At 40.0% G+C, this 21,386-nt stretch overlaps 2 protein-coding genes across 4 annotated transcripts in view; one reads left to right on the plus strand and one right to left on the minus strand.

The window, feature by feature from the left end:
* The first annotated feature begins 5,563 nt into the window (after positions 1–5,563).
* Positions 5,564–10,719, plus strand: znf518a (zinc finger protein 518A). Its single transcript, XM_033613581.2, has 3 exons — positions 5,564–5,775; positions 6,678–9,368; positions 9,504–10,719. Exons 2-3 carry the CDS (start codon positions 6,692–6,694, stop codon positions 10,163–10,165), a joined length of 3,339 nt encoding a protein of 1,112 aa, XP_033469472.2. The 5' UTR covers positions 5,564–5,775; positions 6,678–6,691; the 3' UTR covers positions 10,166–10,719.
* An 8-nt stretch (positions 10,720–10,727) lies between these two features.
* blnk (B cell linker) overlaps positions 10,728–21,386 on the minus strand; it is a 35,673-nt gene continuing 25,014 nt past the window's right edge. For all 3 annotated transcript variants that reach the window (XM_078176249.1, XM_078176250.1, XM_033613583.2), the window contains 15 exons: positions 21,019–21,102; positions 19,078–19,103; positions 18,949–18,983; positions 18,778–18,834; positions 18,640–18,667; positions 17,722–17,773; positions 16,924–16,984; positions 16,809–16,836; positions 16,671–16,692; positions 15,790–15,865; positions 15,622–15,650; positions 15,449–15,504; positions 15,272–15,355; positions 15,005–15,160; positions 10,728–12,450 (listed from right to left, as the gene is read on the minus strand). In XM_078176249.1, the coding sequence (XP_078032375.1) occupies positions 12,334–12,450; positions 15,005–15,160; positions 15,272–15,355; positions 15,449–15,504; positions 15,622–15,650; positions 15,790–15,865; positions 16,671–16,692; positions 16,809–16,836; positions 16,924–16,984; positions 17,722–17,773; positions 18,640–18,667; positions 18,778–18,834; positions 18,949–18,983; positions 19,078–19,103; positions 21,019–21,102 (911 nt within the window). In that variant the 3' untranslated portion in view covers positions 10,728–12,333. The remainder of the gene's footprint in view (positions 12,451–15,004; positions 15,161–15,271; positions 15,356–15,448; positions 15,505–15,621; positions 15,651–15,789; positions 15,866–16,670; positions 16,693–16,808; positions 16,837–16,923; positions 16,985–17,721; positions 17,774–18,639; positions 18,668–18,777; positions 18,835–18,948; positions 18,984–19,077; positions 19,104–21,018; positions 21,103–21,386) is intronic.

Raw genomic sequence — 21,386 nt, forward strand, 5'->3', positions numbered from 1 at the left:
CACTTCCTCTTCACAAATCCTAAATGCAGGTGGGGGGTCAGGAGTGAGGGGTAAGTGGGTGACAGAGGGGGGGGGGTTCATTGTGTGACTACATCCACACTAAAAATTTGTTATAAAACATACAGCTATTTCTACATTTACACCTGGCATCCACACTACTCTGGCATTTCCGAACCCCTAAAACAGAGAACTTTGAAAACGCTGCCGACCTCGATTGAGTTTGAAAACTCAACAGACACCCATGTTTGCTTCCTGCTTTGGTATTATCATTTACAAGTTATCAAGCCAAACTGTTATAGATAGGTCTACATAACTTGTGATTTGATCCTTCTTGTGTGGCTACGCCTTTCCCATTGTCATGTCTTCCTCTGACGATGGATAATACTCCTGGTACCACTTCAGTGTGTTGCCATATTTGATCTGCAATGACTCCCATTTTGTTTTCCGCTGCCTTGTCCACCTTATACTCATCATACGTTCAATAACTGTTCCACCTCATTGTCGGTCCAAGCGAAGAAATCTCTGGTCTTAGTTTTCGCCATCTTTGTAGTATTTTCTGTAACCAAGCAACCAGCCAAGGAGTAGACAATCTACTTCCTGTTTACACTGGCATGTGCATGCCCAGTGTACATGAATGGTCATGTGATTTGCAATTTTAGGCATGTTGGTATGGATGGAAATTATTTCTGAAACAGTGCTGAAATGCTTGTGTTTACAGAGATTGTTTTAAAATGAAAGCGTATTAGAGTGGACGTGGTCTGAGTCAGAGAGGGTGAGGGGTGTGAAAGTGGGTTTATCAAAGCTACAGTAAAACACATTCAGATTGCTGGCCAGTTGATGGGTCTTCACTAAGTGTGGAGGTGGTTTCCTGTAAAGAGTGATGTCCTACAGGCCTCTCCACACTGATGCAAGGTCGTGGGCTGAAAACCTGTGTTTCAGCTTTTCAGAGTATCTCCTCTTTGCTTCTCTGATCTCCTTTGTCTGTGTATTTCTGGCCTGGTTGCACAGGAGTCTGCCCCCACTTCTGTATGCCTCCTCCTTGGCCTGATGAAGCTGTAAATAGTGGTTACCCTGAAAATAAACTGAGACATGGTTTTCATGTGTTGGGCTGTAGATATCCTATTTGTTTTAAACTGATATTTTACTACAGTACATAACATTCAGTGAACACCCATCTATCACTATCCCATTTGTCTTGCTCTTTTGCATTAGCCCCGAGGCACCATGAGCATCCCTCAGCTCAGCTCATCATGATGCTGGTTTAGGCTGGATGATGCTGGTGGGGATTTATCTGTTTTGTCCCTCTCTCTGTCATGAAGTACAAAGTGGCAAAATAGTTTGGGAGGAACTGAAATCTACAGTAAGTGAATCCATGTGTGAAGTGTTGTGTTAAATGAATGAAATATGATGCAAGTCTGACAAAAGGCAAAGAAATTACATGTGTACATGTGTGTTACCATGCATGTTTATGGGTAAATTGCTGTGAGAGCAGTGTTACATCAAGGTAAGGTTACAAAAAGCGAAATTACCTTTTTTTTGGCGCATTTCCTATAACCAGACTGGTTTAATCTACTACTTATACCCTTTGACTCTAGCCTGCTTGTTCATTTAAACTAAATGAGATATATAACAATATAAATACTTTATGTGTACTACCTTTTCTGTACTATTTTGTATGTAACTAAATGTATTCCTGTGCATGTTCTCTCCAGAGAAGACACAAAGTTTCACATTGGTAAAATAATTCATTGAGTCATTTTTTGTAGTACAAATTCAAAGTGGGTCACTCTGCCCCAGCAGCACAGCACAGTTCAATTTGACCCAAATAGGTTAAAGCGACATCAATGTTACAATGGCTTCCCTGTCTTTCAAAAGCAAAGGAACTCATCTAATGCACTGTGCTAGAGAGATGTCTACTTTGTTAATCTGGCAGCATTAGGAGGAAATGAGCTTTGTAAATGATTCTAAATGGTAAAACTAGTGTGTCGACTCCTCTGTGGCTTCCAAGAAAGTGTATTCATGGAGCTAGTATGATCCAGCTGTGTCATATCCATTTTCCAGTCATCTTGTAACAGTGGATTGGTCACAAAATTCCTCCTGTAAAGAGTTTTCATAAATACTTAATTGAATGTGTGACTTTGAAAACACTACTGAAATCTAGGAACTATATCTATAATACTGTGTCATCTGCTAGTTACATTTCACTATAATTTTAGCAGCTGTATTGTGCTGGAAGCTGCTTACATTCTTCTGTTCTGCAGGGAGCACTGGTGCACAGACGTCAAAGTGTTTCCATGTTGTGCTTTAACAATATATAACAGCAGTCCAGATATTGTGGCTGCATGCAGGGGGTGAGTCTTAAGAGCATTGGTAATGCTGACTGCTCTGTGGTAAAGGCTATTGAGGTAGTGGGTAATCTTGTTCTTAATGGGCTGGAAATGTCTCCTAGAGGAAGCAAATGGTGTCCTGGGTGGAGGGAGCTCGTGTCCGTCCTTTCTGTGATTTTCATCCCCGTGGTGTCATGCAGTGCCTCGGTGGAGGGCAGCTGACGGCCATTGACCTGCACAGGAATGTGAACAACCCACTGCTGTTCTTTCTGTGAGCAGACTGAGAGAAACACCAAAGCAGAGGATGTAAGCTCTCTGTCAGTTATTGATATAACACTGGATCAGTACCGGCAGTGTGGGCATCATCTTTAGGTCCATCTACATCATCAAAGATCATGAATGACTCACCTGGTTTCTAAATCTGAACCATTGATTTTTTTTTCTTCTTCTGTACATCAGACATTCCTTGGTCAGCACCAATGCTCATCTTTACCTTATCTAAGTTTTGGGAAGGCTCTGTTCCAAGCCATTGACAGCACAAAGGTCACTCTCCCCATATAGACTCATATACATAAGATTTAATAACAAACTAATTAGTCACACAGAAATGATGGAATGCATATCCATAGTAATGTCTGACAAATTTCACAATAAAAGTCAAGAAATTGCAGGCTGCCTTAGAGTTTGTAAGCTGTAAAGTATTAGTAGTAAGTTGATCCAACACATATAACGCCAGTAAATACAAGATGACACATTTTTAAGTACACAAAGTTACATTTTAAAGGTGCCGTATTTATGCTTATATCACCTCTTTCAGGTTCAGGTTTCAGGTTCATACCTGTACTTTGGGTTTCTATTAGATCATGTTTACATGCTTTACTGGTCAAAAAAGACATTATTGTTCTCATACTGTCTGCCTGAATATACCTGTATTCACCATCTCTTTGAAATGCTGTTTTAGTGCCTGTGTCTTGAATCCTCCCTACTGAAAAAGCCCAGTGTGCTCTGTTTGGTGAGTGTTTCTGGGTGTTCAGCATCTGAGCTCTTGGTGTCTTTGCACCGTCATTGCAGCTGGTGGAACTGTAACAGCACTTTCGGGTCATTTTCAATCTTTATAGACAGATTCACTGGAAATGTGTTGCTAGGCAACAGCTTGTTTACTTCCTGTCGTCTGATGTCATCCACATACAACATCGCAACATCAGTATGTCATTCAGAGTAGGCTCTCATCACCATGCTGCCTTTTGGGGAAAACAATCCGGCATTCTGCTCAGACAGCATCAGTGTACACAGAGAAGGTTGAAACATGTTTCCAAATGTCTACTTTAAACAAAATGGTTTAAGATAAGCCGAAGAGTTGCTGTGTAGTTGGTTGCGCCAATATAAATCCAGAAATGCTGATCTCCAATTTGTTGATGTAAAGTGATTTGGAGATATCAGCCCTGGCTTTGGATCCAAGTTATAGCCAGACGGGCCAACTCTGTGTCTGCTTTTGGGGGAAAGAAATGCACTGTTGAGAACAATGTGAAAATGCACAAACACTCTTGTGTAGTGGGTAACCCAGGCTTTCACACTGAGATTTGTGGCACACAATATATGTGAACATTCACCCTCAGAGTGGTAAAGCTCTAGAAATACTCTAAGGGTATACAGTAGGCTATTGTAACATCACAACTTCATAGAAATCCTGACAGATTGTTTAAAGACACAGTTGACTGTGTGCATTTCTCTGTGACTTGAGCATTCTGATACTCTTACAGTATTCTATCTATCTATCTATCTATCTATCTATAGATTAAATAGATTATAAATTTACTAAAGACCACTAAAAGGTCACTGGATCAAATTAGTCTACAGATTACATCATCTAGATGCAACAAAGTGTCTCACATTCACTGAACTCAAGGCTAGTGGCCTATTTTTGTGGCTGTTATTGAACTGTGTGGAGTAGCCCGTCATTGTATGTTAATGTGATTTGTGAACTGCAGAGATGACCCAAAGGTTGCCCTGTTTCAAGCAAGAGTAACCTGCAGCCACACTCCCTGAGTAATGGTCATTACATTACTACTGTATCTCCAGCGCTGGCACAGCGTGAGATAAGTCTGGCTATGAGAGACTGAATGCTGGGAAGTACAACATGGCACATAAAAGAGTTTATGTATTTTCTTATAAACAGTTTCCATTTAAAAATCGTTCAGTTTCATGTTATAGTCTTAATGCTCCCTTGTTGAACTCATTGAACTCTCGCAGATTTTCTCTGTACATTTATTGTTATGAGTTCTGTACCAAAGTTTGATTATGTGATATTATAGATCATTTATAGATTATTTAAATTGTACAAAATGTGTTTTTAGTTATTTTTTTCTTTCAATCTGAAGCCTTTTACCTCCAATGCCCAATTTAATGCTTTATGTACAGAGGCTGGTAAATGTATGTTGCAGCATGTTTTAAGGGACTGTTCATTACTTATGGAGGGGGAGTATGTCAATTTTTTGTGAACTGGGGTGGGACTTGTGTTTTTTATTTTGGCTTAGGGGAGGGGCATACAAATTTATAGGTTGCATTTTGTATTTATTTTACTTAAGATTTTTTAATATATTATAGCCAGAAATTGTAAAAACAGAAATTATTGCTGGATTTTCAAGTTTCAAATGATCCTTGGACACACCATGTGCAACAGAAAAAAATGAAATAAAAATCTGAGTTTAAAATAGTGATATTTTATGAAAATCATCAGCTTGCATAACAAGAGTGAAAAACCAAGGCTATGTTCAACTCCAGGATTTCGTCTTCGACGTTTAACTTTTAACTTTCAAACATCAAAAGGTGCGTTTTTAAAATCTAACAACTAATTTATGGTGGAGGGAAGGTCATTCAAGGGTAAAAAAAAAAGAAAAAAAAAGAGACTTCAACCCCAGCCACTCCTCTCCTCTGATAAGTAAAGAACAGTCCCTGAAGGCTTAACATATAATTCAGTGGTCCACACTTATCTGGGGCAGATACAGTGCAGGGGGCACAAACTACTTGCCTGGCAGCTTGTACACTGTATTACTGTGGTATTTGACAATGACATATTAATGTTTCAGTCCAACAGTTTACCATCGTTCACTCTCCTTTATGCAGCATACAATTTTAACTTGAGACAGTTTATTTGATGGATGTAGCTATCAGCGGATGTTAGATTGGTTATTTTATACCGCTTGGGGGTTTCTTTACTTTACACTGACACACATGAAGTATTCCCATGTGAATAAATCTGTACATGAATGCAATGTTTGCATTAAAACAGCTCGGTGTTTGTGTAGAGCTGTAGGCCCAGGACAACTCGGACTGCTCTCTCTGTCGGAGGCACAAGGCTAAAAGCTAAAGCAGCTCAGAGGCTGTAATCCCCGTATGAACCATCATGGCTGCCACTCGCTGAGCTGTCAAGCTCCCCACAAAAGAAAAGGTAAAAACCAAGACAACTACACACACAACTACAGCTTTATGATATGTCTACACAACCCGGCGGGTTTATCTGCACTACTAACTCGATGCATGGTTGAAAAACTGTTGTGGCGTAACTTTGTTGCCACGCTGTTTATTCTCAAAGTTATTTCGTCTTTGTAAGCTCTCGTCGCGTCACGTTAATTCAAATCACACAAACGCTGTTTCAGAAAACGTTTTAACAGTTAGCTCATTTGTTAAAGAACAACATGTGCTTTCATGCTAAAGGTGAAAGGCTGTAACGGTATCATGGTGGGATAGTTTTATCGTAACTTCGCAATTCCCAGGGCGGTCGTTGCTCTTTACAAAGGCAGTCTCATCACTTTGTTGTGGTCAACTCAAACTGCACAATGGCCGCACAATTCACCGATTAATCTGCTACAAACAAGTGTTACCTCAAGCCTTTCTTGTCTTTTTATTTGTACCTTTGTTGGTTTTAGGAGGTTTTTAATATCGCCTCCCACCGTAGCGTGTGTAGCTGTGTTTTCAGCAAGTTCAAATCTATTGTGTGGGCAGGTGAGTTAAAGTGCAGTTTCCTGCACCTGGGGAGCAGATAACAATCTGAAGTCGTTGTTTTAAACCTGGTTTGAGTGAAATGAATAAATATCCATGCACAGGCATTTTGAACCATAGCCAGCAACAGGTGGACCAACATTAATAACATGCAGAGTAGGACTGTGAAAGCAGCCTCTTTTTATGGCTTCACTGTGAATAATGAAACAGCAATCTAAACACACAACATGCTGTTCATTAAAATGAAATTTATGCCAAACGTAAATGCAGTTGAACCAGCACCCCTCCATTTGTTGCATTTGCCTTGAGGCTGCATTATTTTGTCGCTGATTCTTGCTTTTTTTCTGTCAGAGACCTGAAAAAACATGGATTTGGTGGATATTTGCGCAGCTACCTCCAGAGGAGATAATAAACGGCGCGTCAACAAGAAGAATACAGTTTGGCAAAAACGGCCCCACCTCAGGAAGACTGCCGTTCAGCCTCCAACTATGCAAAGTGAAGATAAGCATGGACCAAAGAAGATAGCAGAGGAGTGGGAGCAAAGCACAGTGTGGCCTTCATCAAAGAAGCCCCCACAGGGAACACAGCAGGGTCAGCACAGGACAAATGACAGCGGCAATACACTCAGGTTCACATGCTCCCAATGCAGGGACAACTTGGAATATGTTCCCAAAGACTTAGTGAAACACTTTGAGGAAAAGCACAGAGGGAGCCCACCAGTTTTTTCCTGTCATCTGTGTGCTTTCCGTACGCATGAGTTCTCCTTCCTTCAGGTTCATCTATTAAGCCACAAAGACACTTTTTCTAGTTGCAGCATTTGTCATGACAATGTTCAGCGCACATGGCCTGAATTCAGTGGACACCTGACTATGTATCACTGCCAAAATGGCAAATATGCATGTGACATGTGTCAGAAATTCTCCACAGGTGATGTGAGACTATTTTTAGAGCACACATATGCACATGATTTGTGCAGAGCACAGAGAACAGAGAAGTCACTGCAGCTCTTGGGCCTGGAAGGAGCTAATGATCTATCGCTTCACGTAAAGGGCGAGAATAAGTATGGTCCCAAAACAACCACTCGATCTTTACGTTGTCAGCACTGTGACTACGCGACTTCTCACAAATGGTTACTCACTAGGCACGTTAAAGCTATCCATTTTTGCCGGAATGGTAATCGGAGCAAGAGGAAGAAGAAAGAGGATAAATGGACCAAAGCTTCCGAGACTGATCTGGACGACCCCTCTGAAGCCATCGCTTCCAGTCCACAGTCAAAGCCAGGGGAAGAACTAACCCCCAGTTGTGCTGCAAAGCCAATGGGGTCCAAAAACGTGGACAGAAACACGCCTGTCGTGCTCGAAGGCTTGCCATCATCACATCAAGAAATGCAAGATGACACTGAGAAGTCACTGCAGCTCTTGGGCCTGGAAGGAGGTAATAATCTATCACTGCACGTAAAGGGTGAGAATAAGTATGGTCCTAAAACAACCACTCGATCTTTACGTTGTCAGCACTGTGACTATGCAACTTCTTACAAATGGTTACTCACTAAGCACGTCAAAGCTGTCCATTTTTGCCAGAATGGTAATCAGAGCAAGAAGAAGAAGAAGAAAGAGGAGGTTCGCTCCATAGCAATGAAACAAAATGACCCAGTCCCAAAAATTAAGCCTAGATTAACAAGAAGTGCAGTTAGGGAAATGTGCTGGCTGACAGAGGACTGTCTTTCCCTGCCAGGGAGAGAGTTCCTGGATAAATACTGCCATCTGTCAGATCCACAAACAACACTAGAGGAGACTCAACAGTTCTTGATGAAATCTGTTGCCGGGGAAAACGGTAATCAGAAATGGACCAAGGCTCTTAAAACCGTTTTGTCAAATGTCCCTCAAGACATGAATCTTCACCCGAGGTCAGAGAATGGCATCGTGTCTAACTCATCGGATCTCACCGTCCTGACTGTCAAGAACAAGATAACAGTGGCTCAGAACGGTGCTACTTACGCCAAAAGGTTGAAAATGATGACATCATCAGACAAGGAAACCCCTGAAAGTACTCCTGATGATGCTCGTTGTGTAGTCGACCAAAATGAATGTCAGTCAAATCTGAGCAATCATACACCTTGTCCACAGACTGAAACCAAACTAAATAACATTGTCTCAATGCCAGTCCACAGTGAGCCATCTGAGTGCACTCAAATGCAGGAAAACAGAGAGAATCAGGAGTTAAAGATTGATCAGGAAATCAAGGAATATAATAAAAAACCAGAGGAGCCTATGCATGAGGATGGGATTGATATCTCCAGTGAGCTGAAGCTGACAAATGACAGCGAAGAGCAGATTCATAAAGTTGCACCAAAAAAGAAGAGACGAAGACGAAAAAGAAAGGCCAGACCTAGAACGGTGGCTAAAAGAGCATCAGGTGTGGCTTTAAAGATAGTGTTGAAGAAGAATCCAGTGAAGGAGAAGCAGTGGGTGTCTCAAAGCTCTTTGTCTCCATCAGGAGGTGGTCTGATGGATGAATATCATGGACTGCCAAGCCCTCATACGACAACAGAGGAGACAGTGCAGGTTCTCCAAAACAAGCTGCTAATAAAAGCACACCAGAAGAAATGGACCAAAGCTTCTGAGACTGATCTGGACGACCCCTCTGAAGCCATCGCTTCAAGTCCGCAGTCAAAGCCAGGAGAAGAGCTAACCCCCAGTTGTGCTGCAAAGCCAATGGGGTATAAAAATATGGACAGAAACACACCTGTTGTGCTCGAAGGCTTGCCGTCGACGCATCAAGAAATGCGGGATGACACAGAGAAGTCACTGCAGCTCTTGGAAGCAGAAGTTGACGAGAGCGGTTCAGCTTGTATGACAGCCCAGTCAGATGTGAGGACTGAAGTAGAGATGTGCCCTGAGAACGTACAGCTCCGAACATCAGGCAGTGGCACAGAGTGTCATGTGTCAGACAATGAGATGAGTTCAGCTGCTGATGGAGCGACTCCCCATAGCAGTTACACCAAGTCTTCCCCTGTTTCCCAACCTGTTATTACAGCACATGGTAAGATGGCAAATTACTGTTCCTGCATAGCCATAATGGCTAAGGTTTTAACATGCAGTGGCATCTTCTTTACATACATTTGCAATAGCACACCTGTCTGTTTTGAAATGAGTATTTTCAACTTTTGTCTTGCAGGTAATGCTCTCATTTCAGAGCACAGTGACCAGAGTGTTGAGGTGGTGAGAGACAGAGAAGTGCCCACTGACCCCTGCCCAGATCTCCTCAGCAACACCAACTTGCCTGCCGGAAAAGCCATCCTACAGGATCCCTCACCAGCCCCTGTGCATCAGAGGCAGCCATTCCCAAAGAACCTGGAGAGGACCCTGAAATTAGTAGCCATAAATCCATCTCAGTTGGTAAAGCGTCCAGCGGGAGACCAGCCTGTTGTGGTGCTAAATCATCCAGATGCTGACATCCCCGAGGTCGCCAGGATCATGGAGGTCATCAACAGGTACAGAGGAGAGGTGCAGAAGGTCGTACTGTCACGAAGAACTATGAACGCTCTCTCAGCCATGGACGGCAAGGTCCCTGAGATGAATGACTCATCGGATGCCCAGCCTGATTCTCCAGGCTGTGCTGAAAATCCAGTACAGGAGAGATTTATGTTGAAATTGAAACTTCGTAGGCTGAGCAGGAAAAAGTATGAAGTTGTCGGTGCGGTCTCTCCCAGCGGGGATGTCGCAAGGAAGTTTCGTTGCTGGTTTTGCGGCAGGGCCTTTGCAAGTGAGGAAACGTGGATGGTCCATCGGCAGCGACACCTGATGGAGTGGAAAGGGCCAAACTGTGAAAACTCATAATGTCGCACACACTGGATGAAAAGCAGTCTGGAAAATCATGACTTTTCAGTACAAACAAAACAATAATGGAAACAGTGATAGCCAGTCTCCTCAGTTTTTTTTTTAAGTCTTAATTTTGTTTGGTTGGTTTAGAGGAGAGTCAAATCATTCTCACGCCTCCTGGAGGATTCACATTCTCAGGGTGAACATTTACCTGTTGTCTCTCTCACAGTTGGAGTAGCTTGATACAAACTCTTCGTACATTAGTGATTCTTCGTAAAGCCACAAGGATGTGGTGTTGATAATTTAGTTCTTTGTATTGTTTGTACTTTGTCTACGCAATAGCTTTATTTAAGGTGATTTTTAAGTACACTGTCATATGGAATCTTTTATAGAACACTGTAATATGTATATTTGCCATACCATCTGAATTATATGAATCAGTTTATGTACGGGTAGGCTCTACAGTGTGGTAGCTATCATATTTATGTTTATGGAATGGGACGCAGAGACCCACAAGTTACTCAGATATACCAAAACTGTGTGTTTAAAAAAAAAAAAAAAAAAAAAAAAGAATAAGCTGTTTTATTCATCATTTATTTATGACTCTTAGGTTTAGCCTTTATATGCTTTTCTTGATGCTTTTTGGGGGCCATTGGAAGAATCAGTGTATTTGTAAAATTTTTGTATCAACTCCAAATTATGTTTAAATAATAGTATTATCTGTAAGAGGTATATTTTCTTGCATTAATTAAGTGGAGGCAGATAACCCTAAAGACACGATTAATTTAAAAAAAAGTAAACCTGTGTTTTGTGATGTCAATGAAATACTAAAAGTTTTTTTTAAAGGTCCAGTGTGAAGGATTTAGAGGCATTTATTGGCAGATATGGTATATAATATTCATAACTACGTTTTCATTAGTTTATAATCACCGGAAACTAGGAATTAATGTGTTTTTGTTACCTTAGAATGAGCTGGTTATATCTTAAGACATGGCGGAGTCCGCTACATTGTTTCTGTAGTAGCCAAGAGTGGACAAACTCAACACTGGCTCTCGATGCGGCTGTTTGTGTTTTTGCGTTGGCTAGCATAGTTCTCACGACACGCTTGACAGATGGGAGAAGTTTTAGTTCTGCAACCTCACTGCTACATGCTACTAAATCCTACACACTGGAGCTTTACATCTGGATTCAAGAGGCCTAGATGATTTGATCATGTGGTTTTTTTTCCTCAGTAAGTTTCCTCTTTTGACTTGAAATGATAATCTTATCTTTTAATTGCACTATGAAAGGAGGATTTATATTTCCCATTACCTCACCTTATCAGGCCTGAGCTTTCGACAATCTCAACCAGTGTCCTACTGTGGCTCAATATTTCCTTATGCAGCCATGATCCCTCAGTATTCACAGCAAGGGAACAGTGTGTGTGAGTGTGTGTGTGTGTTTGTTAGATTATAAGCATTAGACAGATATACTTGTCCTATATGTACTGATATTGTGCATGTATCCCTGTTTCTGGAGTGCACATTTCAGTGTCAGTAAGTCACTGTATATATACTTTTTTCAATTTAGATAAAAGATTTATAATTGTGTACATAGTCCAGATAGAGGTACTGTAAAATATTACCTGAGAATTTTCACAAAGTGCCTAGGAATTCTTGTTATGCAACACCTATGCATGAGTATGATAGCATTACTTGTTGACCAGACAATAAATGAACCAGTCTGTCAGTCCCTGCTCGCATTTTGTGATGACTGAAGATGTGAGCTGAGTTATAACAACACCAGAAAAAAAGTTTTATTAAAAAAACAAAACAAAAACTTTGTATTTTTGGCTCCCCAAAGTATTGCTGTCATAAACAAATTCTTTGTCTACCTGCGTCCTTCAGCTACAGCCTCACCGTCTCATTCCTTGCATTAATTTTAACACACTGTTTACTGACTGAGCATTAAAAAAACATCTTAATAAAACACAAGTTAAAAAGTCATCTGAGTCAGTGCTATTTTGGCTCTGCATGGCCAGCAATGCAGACAAGTCCAGCATACAATCCTGCTGACAGGACCGCAGATCAACACTGAAGGAGGAGAAAAGCGTCGCACAGTGAGTTCTGTGAACAACAGTCTGACGGTACACGCAGCAGGTTGGGATGCACAAGTTCAGTCGGCTTTTTGCCACCAGCAAGGGTCATCTAGGGCCTGGCAGGGTAGCACAGTTTGGTGGCATCCTTGGTGTTACTCTGGCTGTCGATCAACACCAGAGGATGCTTCTGGTGGTTCTCGATGATGTGGGAGACGCTGCTGAAATACTGCAAAAGAGAAGGATGGTGATGAAGTTGGTGTCAGAAGTTTACATGTCCGTCTTAGTAGTCCCATCATCAAATCATGTTAATGAGGTAAAATTTAATATTTTCTTAATCTTCCTCTAAACATTTTAAATGATCTTGAAAGTTGATTTACAAAACCATTTGTGGAATAATCTTTTGATAGTCTTGGCATTGTGCACACCAGCTCATTAGCTGTGTCTGATATCAAACCCTATTTATTATATAGAGCACTTTATTCACTGTCCATCTTTTAATTTGAGCGTGGTAAATCTCAGCGTAAAATGTATGATCGATAAGCGTCCGTAAAAACTCCACGTCATGCCATAGATAGATATGAAAATGACTGTTATGACAGACTCCACAGCTGTCCATAATGACTAGCAAATATTGTTAGAGCCTACTATTTTTAAGTTATATAACATAGATAGGGTAGGACTTTGGCGTAAACAGCATTACTAATGTTTAAACCGACTTTTATTATCCTTTGCTGGAGTACAGTTAACAGAAATAAAGTTAAGCTCACAAATTTGCTACATTTGATTTCACATATTTCATAATAATCTGGGCTGCTCTAATTGGAAATCAAGGATCCCCAACAATGTCAAGTAAATATCATTTTCAATACTCTGATTTAGATAACAGAACAACAGAATAACTTTTACTCAAATGTATTCAATTTCTTTAGGGAATAGTTTAGGATAAACCACCTGGACATAGGGGTGGGAGACACTGCCCTAAAATAATATCATGATATTTCAGGGTATTCTTGGCAACATTACAAATTACTAAAAAAAAATGTTTATTATTAATTTAAGAAAATAGAATTGAAACAAAATAAGTGATATCGTTTTACATGTTAACCTAACAATTTACCTTCAAATATTCAGTAAAAAATGAGCTCTCATTTCTATAGTTTGTAAACAACAGTAACTCAGAGTGAAATTTAGATTCTGTTTACAATAATAACAGTCCAACAAAATAAAATTTACCAGAAATTACACATTAAAACAGCTTCCAAATACAAAAAATTAACCCTGGGGTCTGTATTTATAAATCATTTGTGTGTTTGTCTGTCTTTTGTAATGGACCTGGAGTCTAAATAAAAAGGTTGATTGATTGATTGATTGAAATCAACAGGTGATTTCCTTCTTTTAGCAAAATCCCAAATGACTGAGTTGTTTTTTTTTCACCTGGACCTTTATGCTCTCTTTATGCTTCACATTTTTTCGTCAAGCTGCGATTGTCAGGTTATGTGTAGCTTTACATCACCAAATTCTTATGACAAAATCACTTGAAGACACTGATTCCTATGTGCACACAGCAAGAGAGGAGAGGGAGAGACGCTGTGCTGCTGCCGGAGAAGCCGCTGAATGAGTTCATTCTGAGTGGTAACTCGCTAAAAGAGAAGTCCGCAGCTGTTCATAAAACATTCAGGACGCTCAGGTCTAACAACCCCACAGTTTATTCCACACTGCTGGAGCTGCTCCTCTTTTTGGAATCGGTAAAAATTTGCTTTCAGCCATGCTTGTTGTTGCCATGCAGAACAGTATGACGTCAATATGACAACAAGCGGGAATACTGCGAGTATCATGATGTGAATTTTTCATATCATATCCTCCTGAGACCCTACGTCCTACTATGAGGACATCACAGTTTGGGTTTACTTGACCTTATACTTCATTCTACTTAAGTTAGATCTGTTGTCCTCATTCATGGTCACTTTTTTGCCATCTGTAAAAACAAGATGGCAGCCATCTCTGCCAGTCAGTTTGCAGCTGAACCCGACACTACAGTGAACCTGATCAAAATATATGGCTGAAACTTGTTTATGTTTAATGTTTCTAGTTTAATATGGCAACAAATTTGACCAATTTTAGCAACAGTAACAGGCTAAGACTGTTAGGAAATACTCATTAGAGGACACTGGGACTTTATCATCATCTTGTTTGAGGGCATGTACTGGGACTTCATTATCATTGACAATGTTTAGTTTTTTCCACACTTATTGGGTTATATTGATCCCAAATAACTAGGAGAAATTAAAAATACATACCAAACAAAAGTTCAGGTCTCAGGAGGATATTAAAAATTATACCGGTATTATCGTGAACAATATGGCACACCCCTATCAGCATATATTATTATCTGAATGACACAAAGTTAATGGTATTTTAAAAACCTAAAATATTAGGGCTTTTGAGAAAACATTGAGGAGCCTTAGGCCTATATGCCACTCCTGCTCCGCTTCTGGTCTGCTGTGAAAAAAGCCTGTTGGCCAGGCAATAACTCTGAGCTCTGGTGCAGTGTGATGCGGAAGTCCTTTCTGACAGAAAGTCCTATCTGACAGAATCTATACATTCTAACTCAACCCCTAACCTTATCCTAGAAATCCCTTTCCGACAGAAAGCCTGCATATAATTAGACTCTAACTTTTTTTTTTAACATTGTGCAAAACATTGATTAATCCCTATAAACTCCATTTTGTCGTCAACAACTGGGCCACAGTGGCAGTCAAACTGAGAAAAATAAAGAGTACCTCCTCTCCTCTCTTCTCTCTTCCCAGAGCGTACTGCTGTGTCGCTGGTATGAAGCGGATCGGGATGTTGTACACTCTGCCCTTGTAAAACACCACTAATGTGTAGGGCTGCTGTGCATCCTGACCGGAGCTCTTCCTCACCATGAACGCCCCATCCTGAAACAGAAAGCACTCACAGTCACACCCACCTATAGGGGAGGTTATGGGAAACAATGCACATACTACTCATTTGGATGACTGTGCTCTCCCAAATAATGCGATCCTCACTTTGTTTGAGCGACACAAGGCATCGTCAGCAGTCTTGCGGTCACATTCGCTGGCATACCAAGTTTTCCTATAGACATCTGCGTCCTGAAAGAAAGTAGATGGAGGATAAAATGTTAAGCTATCACTGAAGATGCTGTATAAAAAGGTTCATCTTTCCAATATGATGGAAGTGCACACCTTGTCTTGGTCTATTGAGTCATTTTCAGCAGACACACTTCCTCTGTCAGCAGGTTCTGGGACAACAGACAACAACATTATAATAATGTGTGATATGCAGAAATGTAATTGTTTCTGAATTTCTTTCACTGTGCATATAGTTGTTGTGAGACTCGAGCAGGAGCTGTACTTACTGTGGGAGGTCAGCTGTGGAAGAGGAATTCTGCAAGAGAGACCACAAACAGAGCAGACCACAGTAAACACACAGCACCAAGCTGTGATTAAAGGCAATTTTCCTCAGTTGAGGAGCATTAAAAATGCGTATGCTCAGTGGACATAAACGTGTATGTTGCATTTCTTACTTTGGTCGTTTGAAGTCCAGTGAAAAAGCTTTCGATTGAGGCTTCTGGTCCATTTGCATCACAGGCAGTGTGTGGCCTGTGGAAATCCAGACATATGGTAACGAGACTATGTTTGCTGTTTAGTAATGAGTAGAAATTGAAGACACATTCCACAAATGAAACATGTAAATAGGTTTTTTAGTTGTTTCAAGGCTCATAGTGTGCATGTTTAACTGCCAGCTTTAACTTGAATAGGTTTAATGTGGAAAATCTTTAATGACTTGGCTTCAATTTACAGTAAGTCATCAATGTGCTGTACTGCATATGCAGCATGTGTATGTTTGTAATTACAGCCACTGAGTAAATGAAAGGTGCGGCCATAAGCAGATTATGAGACACTGGGTCCCTGAGCACAGATAAACAAAAGGCCCCACCATCCCTCTTACATGGGAGCAAGAAACACAGACTTTGTGGGTTTTAGCAACCTTTTGTGGTTTTGTGTTTCTCTGTGGTAATTTTGTGTCTTTTTTGTGTCATTCTGGGTCTCTTTGTGGTTGATTTGCCTCTTCTTGTAATCATTTTGGGTCTCCTTAGCAGTTCCTTTGCATCTCTTTGTGGTCATTTTGAGTCTCTTTTCCTATTCGTTGGTGTTATTTGAGTGACATTTTGCAGGGAGGGGCTCCCAACACTTTTGGACCCTGGGTCTGTGGCTGGTGGGCCCATTCAGTAATCCATCTATGTATGTGGTGGTAACAATATAGGTGAAATAGTGTTTCAGGAAAATATCTCAATCAGAAGTGGCTGGCACTAACTGGCTGAGTGTACAATGTTTAATAAAAAACCCTGGTGTGACTAGTGATGTGCACATGTAGTATCTGAATAAAACACAAGTAAACACTTACTGTCAAATTTTAAATCTGGCCTCTGCAAAAAACAAACACACAACAAACAAAATCACATTTAATGATTTTCTGTATAATAAAAAAAAGTCTGATAATCCAAAGTCAATCTTAAATTATGCGAATCTTTGACATCCTTACCGGCCTTAAAGGTGGTTTTGGTGACCTCCTGAAAGAAAAAAAGAGATGCCCAAACAATCAGTTATTCCCCTTTTAAAGCTTAAACAGGTTACTGTATGAAAAAAGTGCTGCTTACTCTCTGGGCAAAGGTTTGGGTCGAAGTATAGGCGGACCCTCTGCAGTTTTCTCTCTTGAACCTGGATGACCACACAATACAATAATAAGTGACTAGTTATTGTGTGTGCAGTTAGCTTTGCTAAACATCATATGTTACTATTGTCCATTTACCAGTGGTGGAATGTAACTAAGTACATTTACTCAGTACTGTACTTAAGTACAATTTTGAAGTAGGCCTTTAGTATTTCCATTTTTTTTCTACTTTTTACTACTATTCAGCTACATCTTCAAGGGAAATATTGTACTGATTACTTTTTACATATAAAAATATATGATTTGATGCAGCACTCTATGCAGCAGAAAAAAAGTTTAATATTGGCTCCTCAATGACTACAGTACAACATTAAAAATTCATACATGTTGTGTTTGTTGGTGATAAAAACAGAATAATATTCTATAAAAATGAAAAAAATAAATAAAATAAAATAAAAAATAAAATAAAATTATGTGTACTTTTACTTTTGATTCTTCATCACATTTTGCTGATAATACTTCTCTTCGTTTACTTAGGTAACATTTTGAATTCAGAACTTTTTCTTGCAGTGGACTATTTTCACATTGTAGTATTTCTACTTTCACTTAAGTAAAGAATCTGAGTACTTCTTCCACTGCTGTTTAATATGAGGAAATATATTTTTCTCTTTCCACTGCCCAACCTCTAGATGGCGTAGCACACCAGAATGATTTGTGGTGGCAGTCTTTATTTATAAAAAATTAAGTGGAAAACAATTAATTTACTGTTTGATCGAATACTCACTATCACTTGGATCACAGACTTCATACTCATCATCGTTTGTCGGCTCCTGGACCTGGAAAATTACAATACCATTAAGTCAGTGTCCTCCTAGTCTGACTCATTGGAGGTAGGCTGTGGCTATAAACCTGCCATGGGCCGGTTATTTAGGCCAGCATTTTCCTGCCCTACCGTTACCTGCCTGTTTTCAGAATCCACTTTGCTACTGGAAACAACAACAATAGCAACCTCTGAGCTAACAACTTAGACACAGAAAATGGCAGAAAATTTGACAAAAAAAAGGATCCTTTGTTGTTTCTGTGAATTGTTGTAAAGATCTACAACGAATAAAACAACTTGTTGACATGCCCTTCGATTTATTTTTACCTTGGCAGCGGCATATGCCGATGACATGCTTCTGTGATAACGTGGCTAACAAATCGACGGTGGTTTTAATGAGTCCAGTGAGCACCTCCAGAACTTAAGTACAGTTGGGTTTCATCTCCACAGCACTGATTGTCATGTTATGTTTGTCTTTTTTTATCATTAAAAGTCAAATCACAAAGTCGATATAACTTCTTTTACTGTGTTTTTTTTTTTTTTCATTTAAAAATGACAGTGCTCAGCTCCCCACATGCAAATGTTCAACCAAAATAAGCTCCCCCAGCACTATTCTGTGAGGCACTGTCACTGCATCCCTGGCCTAGTGCCTCCAAGATGATTATGATTGGTTGAAAGAAATACAAACAAGCCAGAGCAGTTTTTCCTCTCTAGCAGAATGATAATGGGTGCTTCCAGACCTTTCTTTAGCCCTGACACGTACAATGCTATGGAGAAAGGTGTGGCTGCATGAGACTACTTTCCTCCTAACTGTGCATCATACATCAAATATCTGTAAAATGCATTTTTTGAATGAAATTCAACACATTTGTCATCACTTACAGCAGTAGGAGATCTCCCCATATTCAGTCTGAAAAAGAAACACAACCCATTATTAGTGTAATGGTAGGAGAGTAACCAGACAGAGAGAGCTGCTCTTTATGACGTAGCTGCTTTGAATGTTGTCAGTGTGAATCGTACCTGGGGCTGGGCTTTGGTGGTAATGAATGCGACTGTATTGTAGGGATTGGACGGGATCTGAAAGGAAATGATGAGTCTCAGACTGTAGTCAAAATTATTTCCACAATACTGTCATTTTATATTGTATGTCTGTACAGTTACATGAATAGACAAAAGTCAAGAAAGACTCACACTGATGTGCTTGCTGGAAGAGATAATGAGTTTCCCTGTAAAGATGCCATAAAATGAAACCACAATGAATTCCACATGTAAATATACTTTAAAAAACATACTTGTAATTGCTGTTACATAAAAGCCTACCTCTTTGTCAGGCACTTCATAAAAGTCTGAAAAACAACCAGAGCCAAAATTAGACACACTGTAAAGCCACAAAAACCTTGTTTTGTTGCTGGATCACATTGTTTTCATTACGCCAAACATGTCTCCAGCATGCAGCAGTGCCTGCCCCTGGGCATGCTTTTGTGTTTGGACCAACTGCTTTTGACTGTCTCTCATTGTGTTGTATTTACAAAGTATTCTCGTGCATTGGCCAATAAGCTGTTCATTCAATAAACATAATGGAGGCCTCCTTTATGTTTTAGTGTTTTGTTACCCGAGCAACATGGCTGTAAAGAGAGATTAAACCTATTTTGTTTTGCTAGGAATCCAATGAAATACTACTACTCTGTTTTGTACAGATATTAATACTTCAGCTATGATGTATCTTAATGTCCTTGTTGATCCCTCTAGTGTCACCATGGAGTTGACATTAGTGGGTTTGAGTGAAATGTCACATATTCAAAGAGTATTTTATTTCTTATCATTCAGTTTGGTACATGTCTTCATACCTCCCTCCGAATTAATTGAAATAATTTTGGCGATTCCTTATTTTTTCACTTAGGGCCATCATCAGATCAATAGTTTTTCTTCGCCCAATACTTTGGTTTATGATCAAACACCTGTAAAACTAATGACACCAGCTGTACATTGTGTTCAGTGCTATGTTAGCATGCTAAAAAAACACAAACCTAAGCTGGTTAACAATGTAAACATTAATGCCTGTTAAACACCAGCATTGTAGCATGGTCATTGTGAGCATGTTAGCATGCTAACATTAGCATTAAGCTCAAAGCACTGCGGAGCCTTCTTCTGCATTCTATTTACCATGGAAATCGGAGCTCGTAGCCAGAGATGATGTCACATTGCAGTTTACTGTATTCCAGTACAACAAGTTGAAAAACCAAGATGTTAACAATACCAGTTCTACACAGGTTAGCCAATGTTATCAATACCTGTTGATAAGTATTATGCTGTACATGGTGCCTAGAAACAGCTTAGAAATATGTCCACAGATAACCTACTGTCTGAATGACTGTTTTAATGAGATACAAATAGAAGTGTCCATGAACACTATAGCACTCCAGCTTTCACTTCTGCTGATGCGCAGAGCAGCCATCTTAGATTTTGAGGTTGGTGTTGGTGGCGTTTTTCCAACTTTCTGAGTTGGAAATCTGACTTAATGTGTTTGTTATTTAAGAAGAAGCACAAATTTGCAATAGGTGTGACCATGTACGTGCATGCAGCCATGCCTTGCCCTTTTTTGCTAATCGGCATGAACAGTTGTCAGCTGTCCTTTGGCTCATGACCAATCTTTCCACAAAATCTTGGGCAAGTCTGTGAATCTACTTGGAAGTTATGTGCCTTTTTGCATAGGCCACTCCTATTGGCGTGAACACAAACACACATTTGACTTGCATGTCAAATTTCAGCCTCCTAAGGCAAAAACTGTGGTCGCCACAGGGTGGGGAAATTTTTGTGTACCGACCGACCAACAGACTTACTTAAGAGCTGCTGGTCGCAGCTAAAAATATACATCACCCCTATCCACATGTTTCCAAAATGTCAGCTTTTCACAAACTTTTCAGAAAAAAAGTATTTTTTCAAAGCTAGTGACAATGCATTTCCTTCAAATAATCACATTCATGTCTTTGTTTAACCTCCATGACATCATTGTGCTTGGTGATACTTGGTACAGTGGGCAGCGACAAATGAGCAACTTATTAAATGCAGTCATACCAGAAGTGGTACTGTATCACCCGGTTATATCATGCACTATATCATTGTGTTACAAGTATTCTCAGGTTGTGAATTCAACACAGTTCGATTGTAAGAGAGTTGTGATGAGTACAGCGACCAATAATTCTAGTGGCTGACCACTTGTGAAATAGTGTTGAGATAAAACATTGTTACTGTTGTACTTACCAGGACTAGATGGACGCTCTGGTAAAGGTGTGGGCAACATGGGGAGGTCCCTCGCTGCTCTGCTCCCACCATGCATCATAGAATCTAAGGAGAGGCATGGCCTTATTATTATTATTAAATCTTTACAATAGTAGTCCTTTCAGATCACTGTTTTTCCACATACAGTTGCAATCAAAATTATTCAACCCCCATTGCATATTAGGCCTACTGGCAAAATATACAATTTCTCAGCTGTTTGCAATAAACAGATTACACAAGAACTGTTTAAGTAGTTCAGTGAAACCAATATTACAAGGGTTTTGATACAAATTCAACACAAAATGCTACTTTTAATGACTACTGCAGTCTCAAAATTATTCAACCCCTTC

The sequence above is a fragment of the Epinephelus lanceolatus genome, chromosome 17 (assembly GCF_041903045.1).
Source record: "Epinephelus lanceolatus isolate andai-2023 chromosome 17, ASM4190304v1, whole genome shotgun sequence".
Classification (NCBI taxonomy): Eukaryota; Metazoa; Chordata; class Actinopteri; order Perciformes; family Serranidae; genus Epinephelus; species Epinephelus lanceolatus.

Bases quoted from the DNA above. Each gene is read 5' to 3' on its own strand.
- znf518a (XM_033613581.2), top strand. From the start codon at position 6,692: ATGGATTTGGTGGATATTTGCGCAGCTACCTCCAGAGGAGATAATAAA. The intron at 9,369-9,503 runs GTAAGATGGCAA...TTTGTCTTGCAG, and splicing joins ACCTGTTATTACAGCACATG to GTAATGCTCTCATTTCAGAG.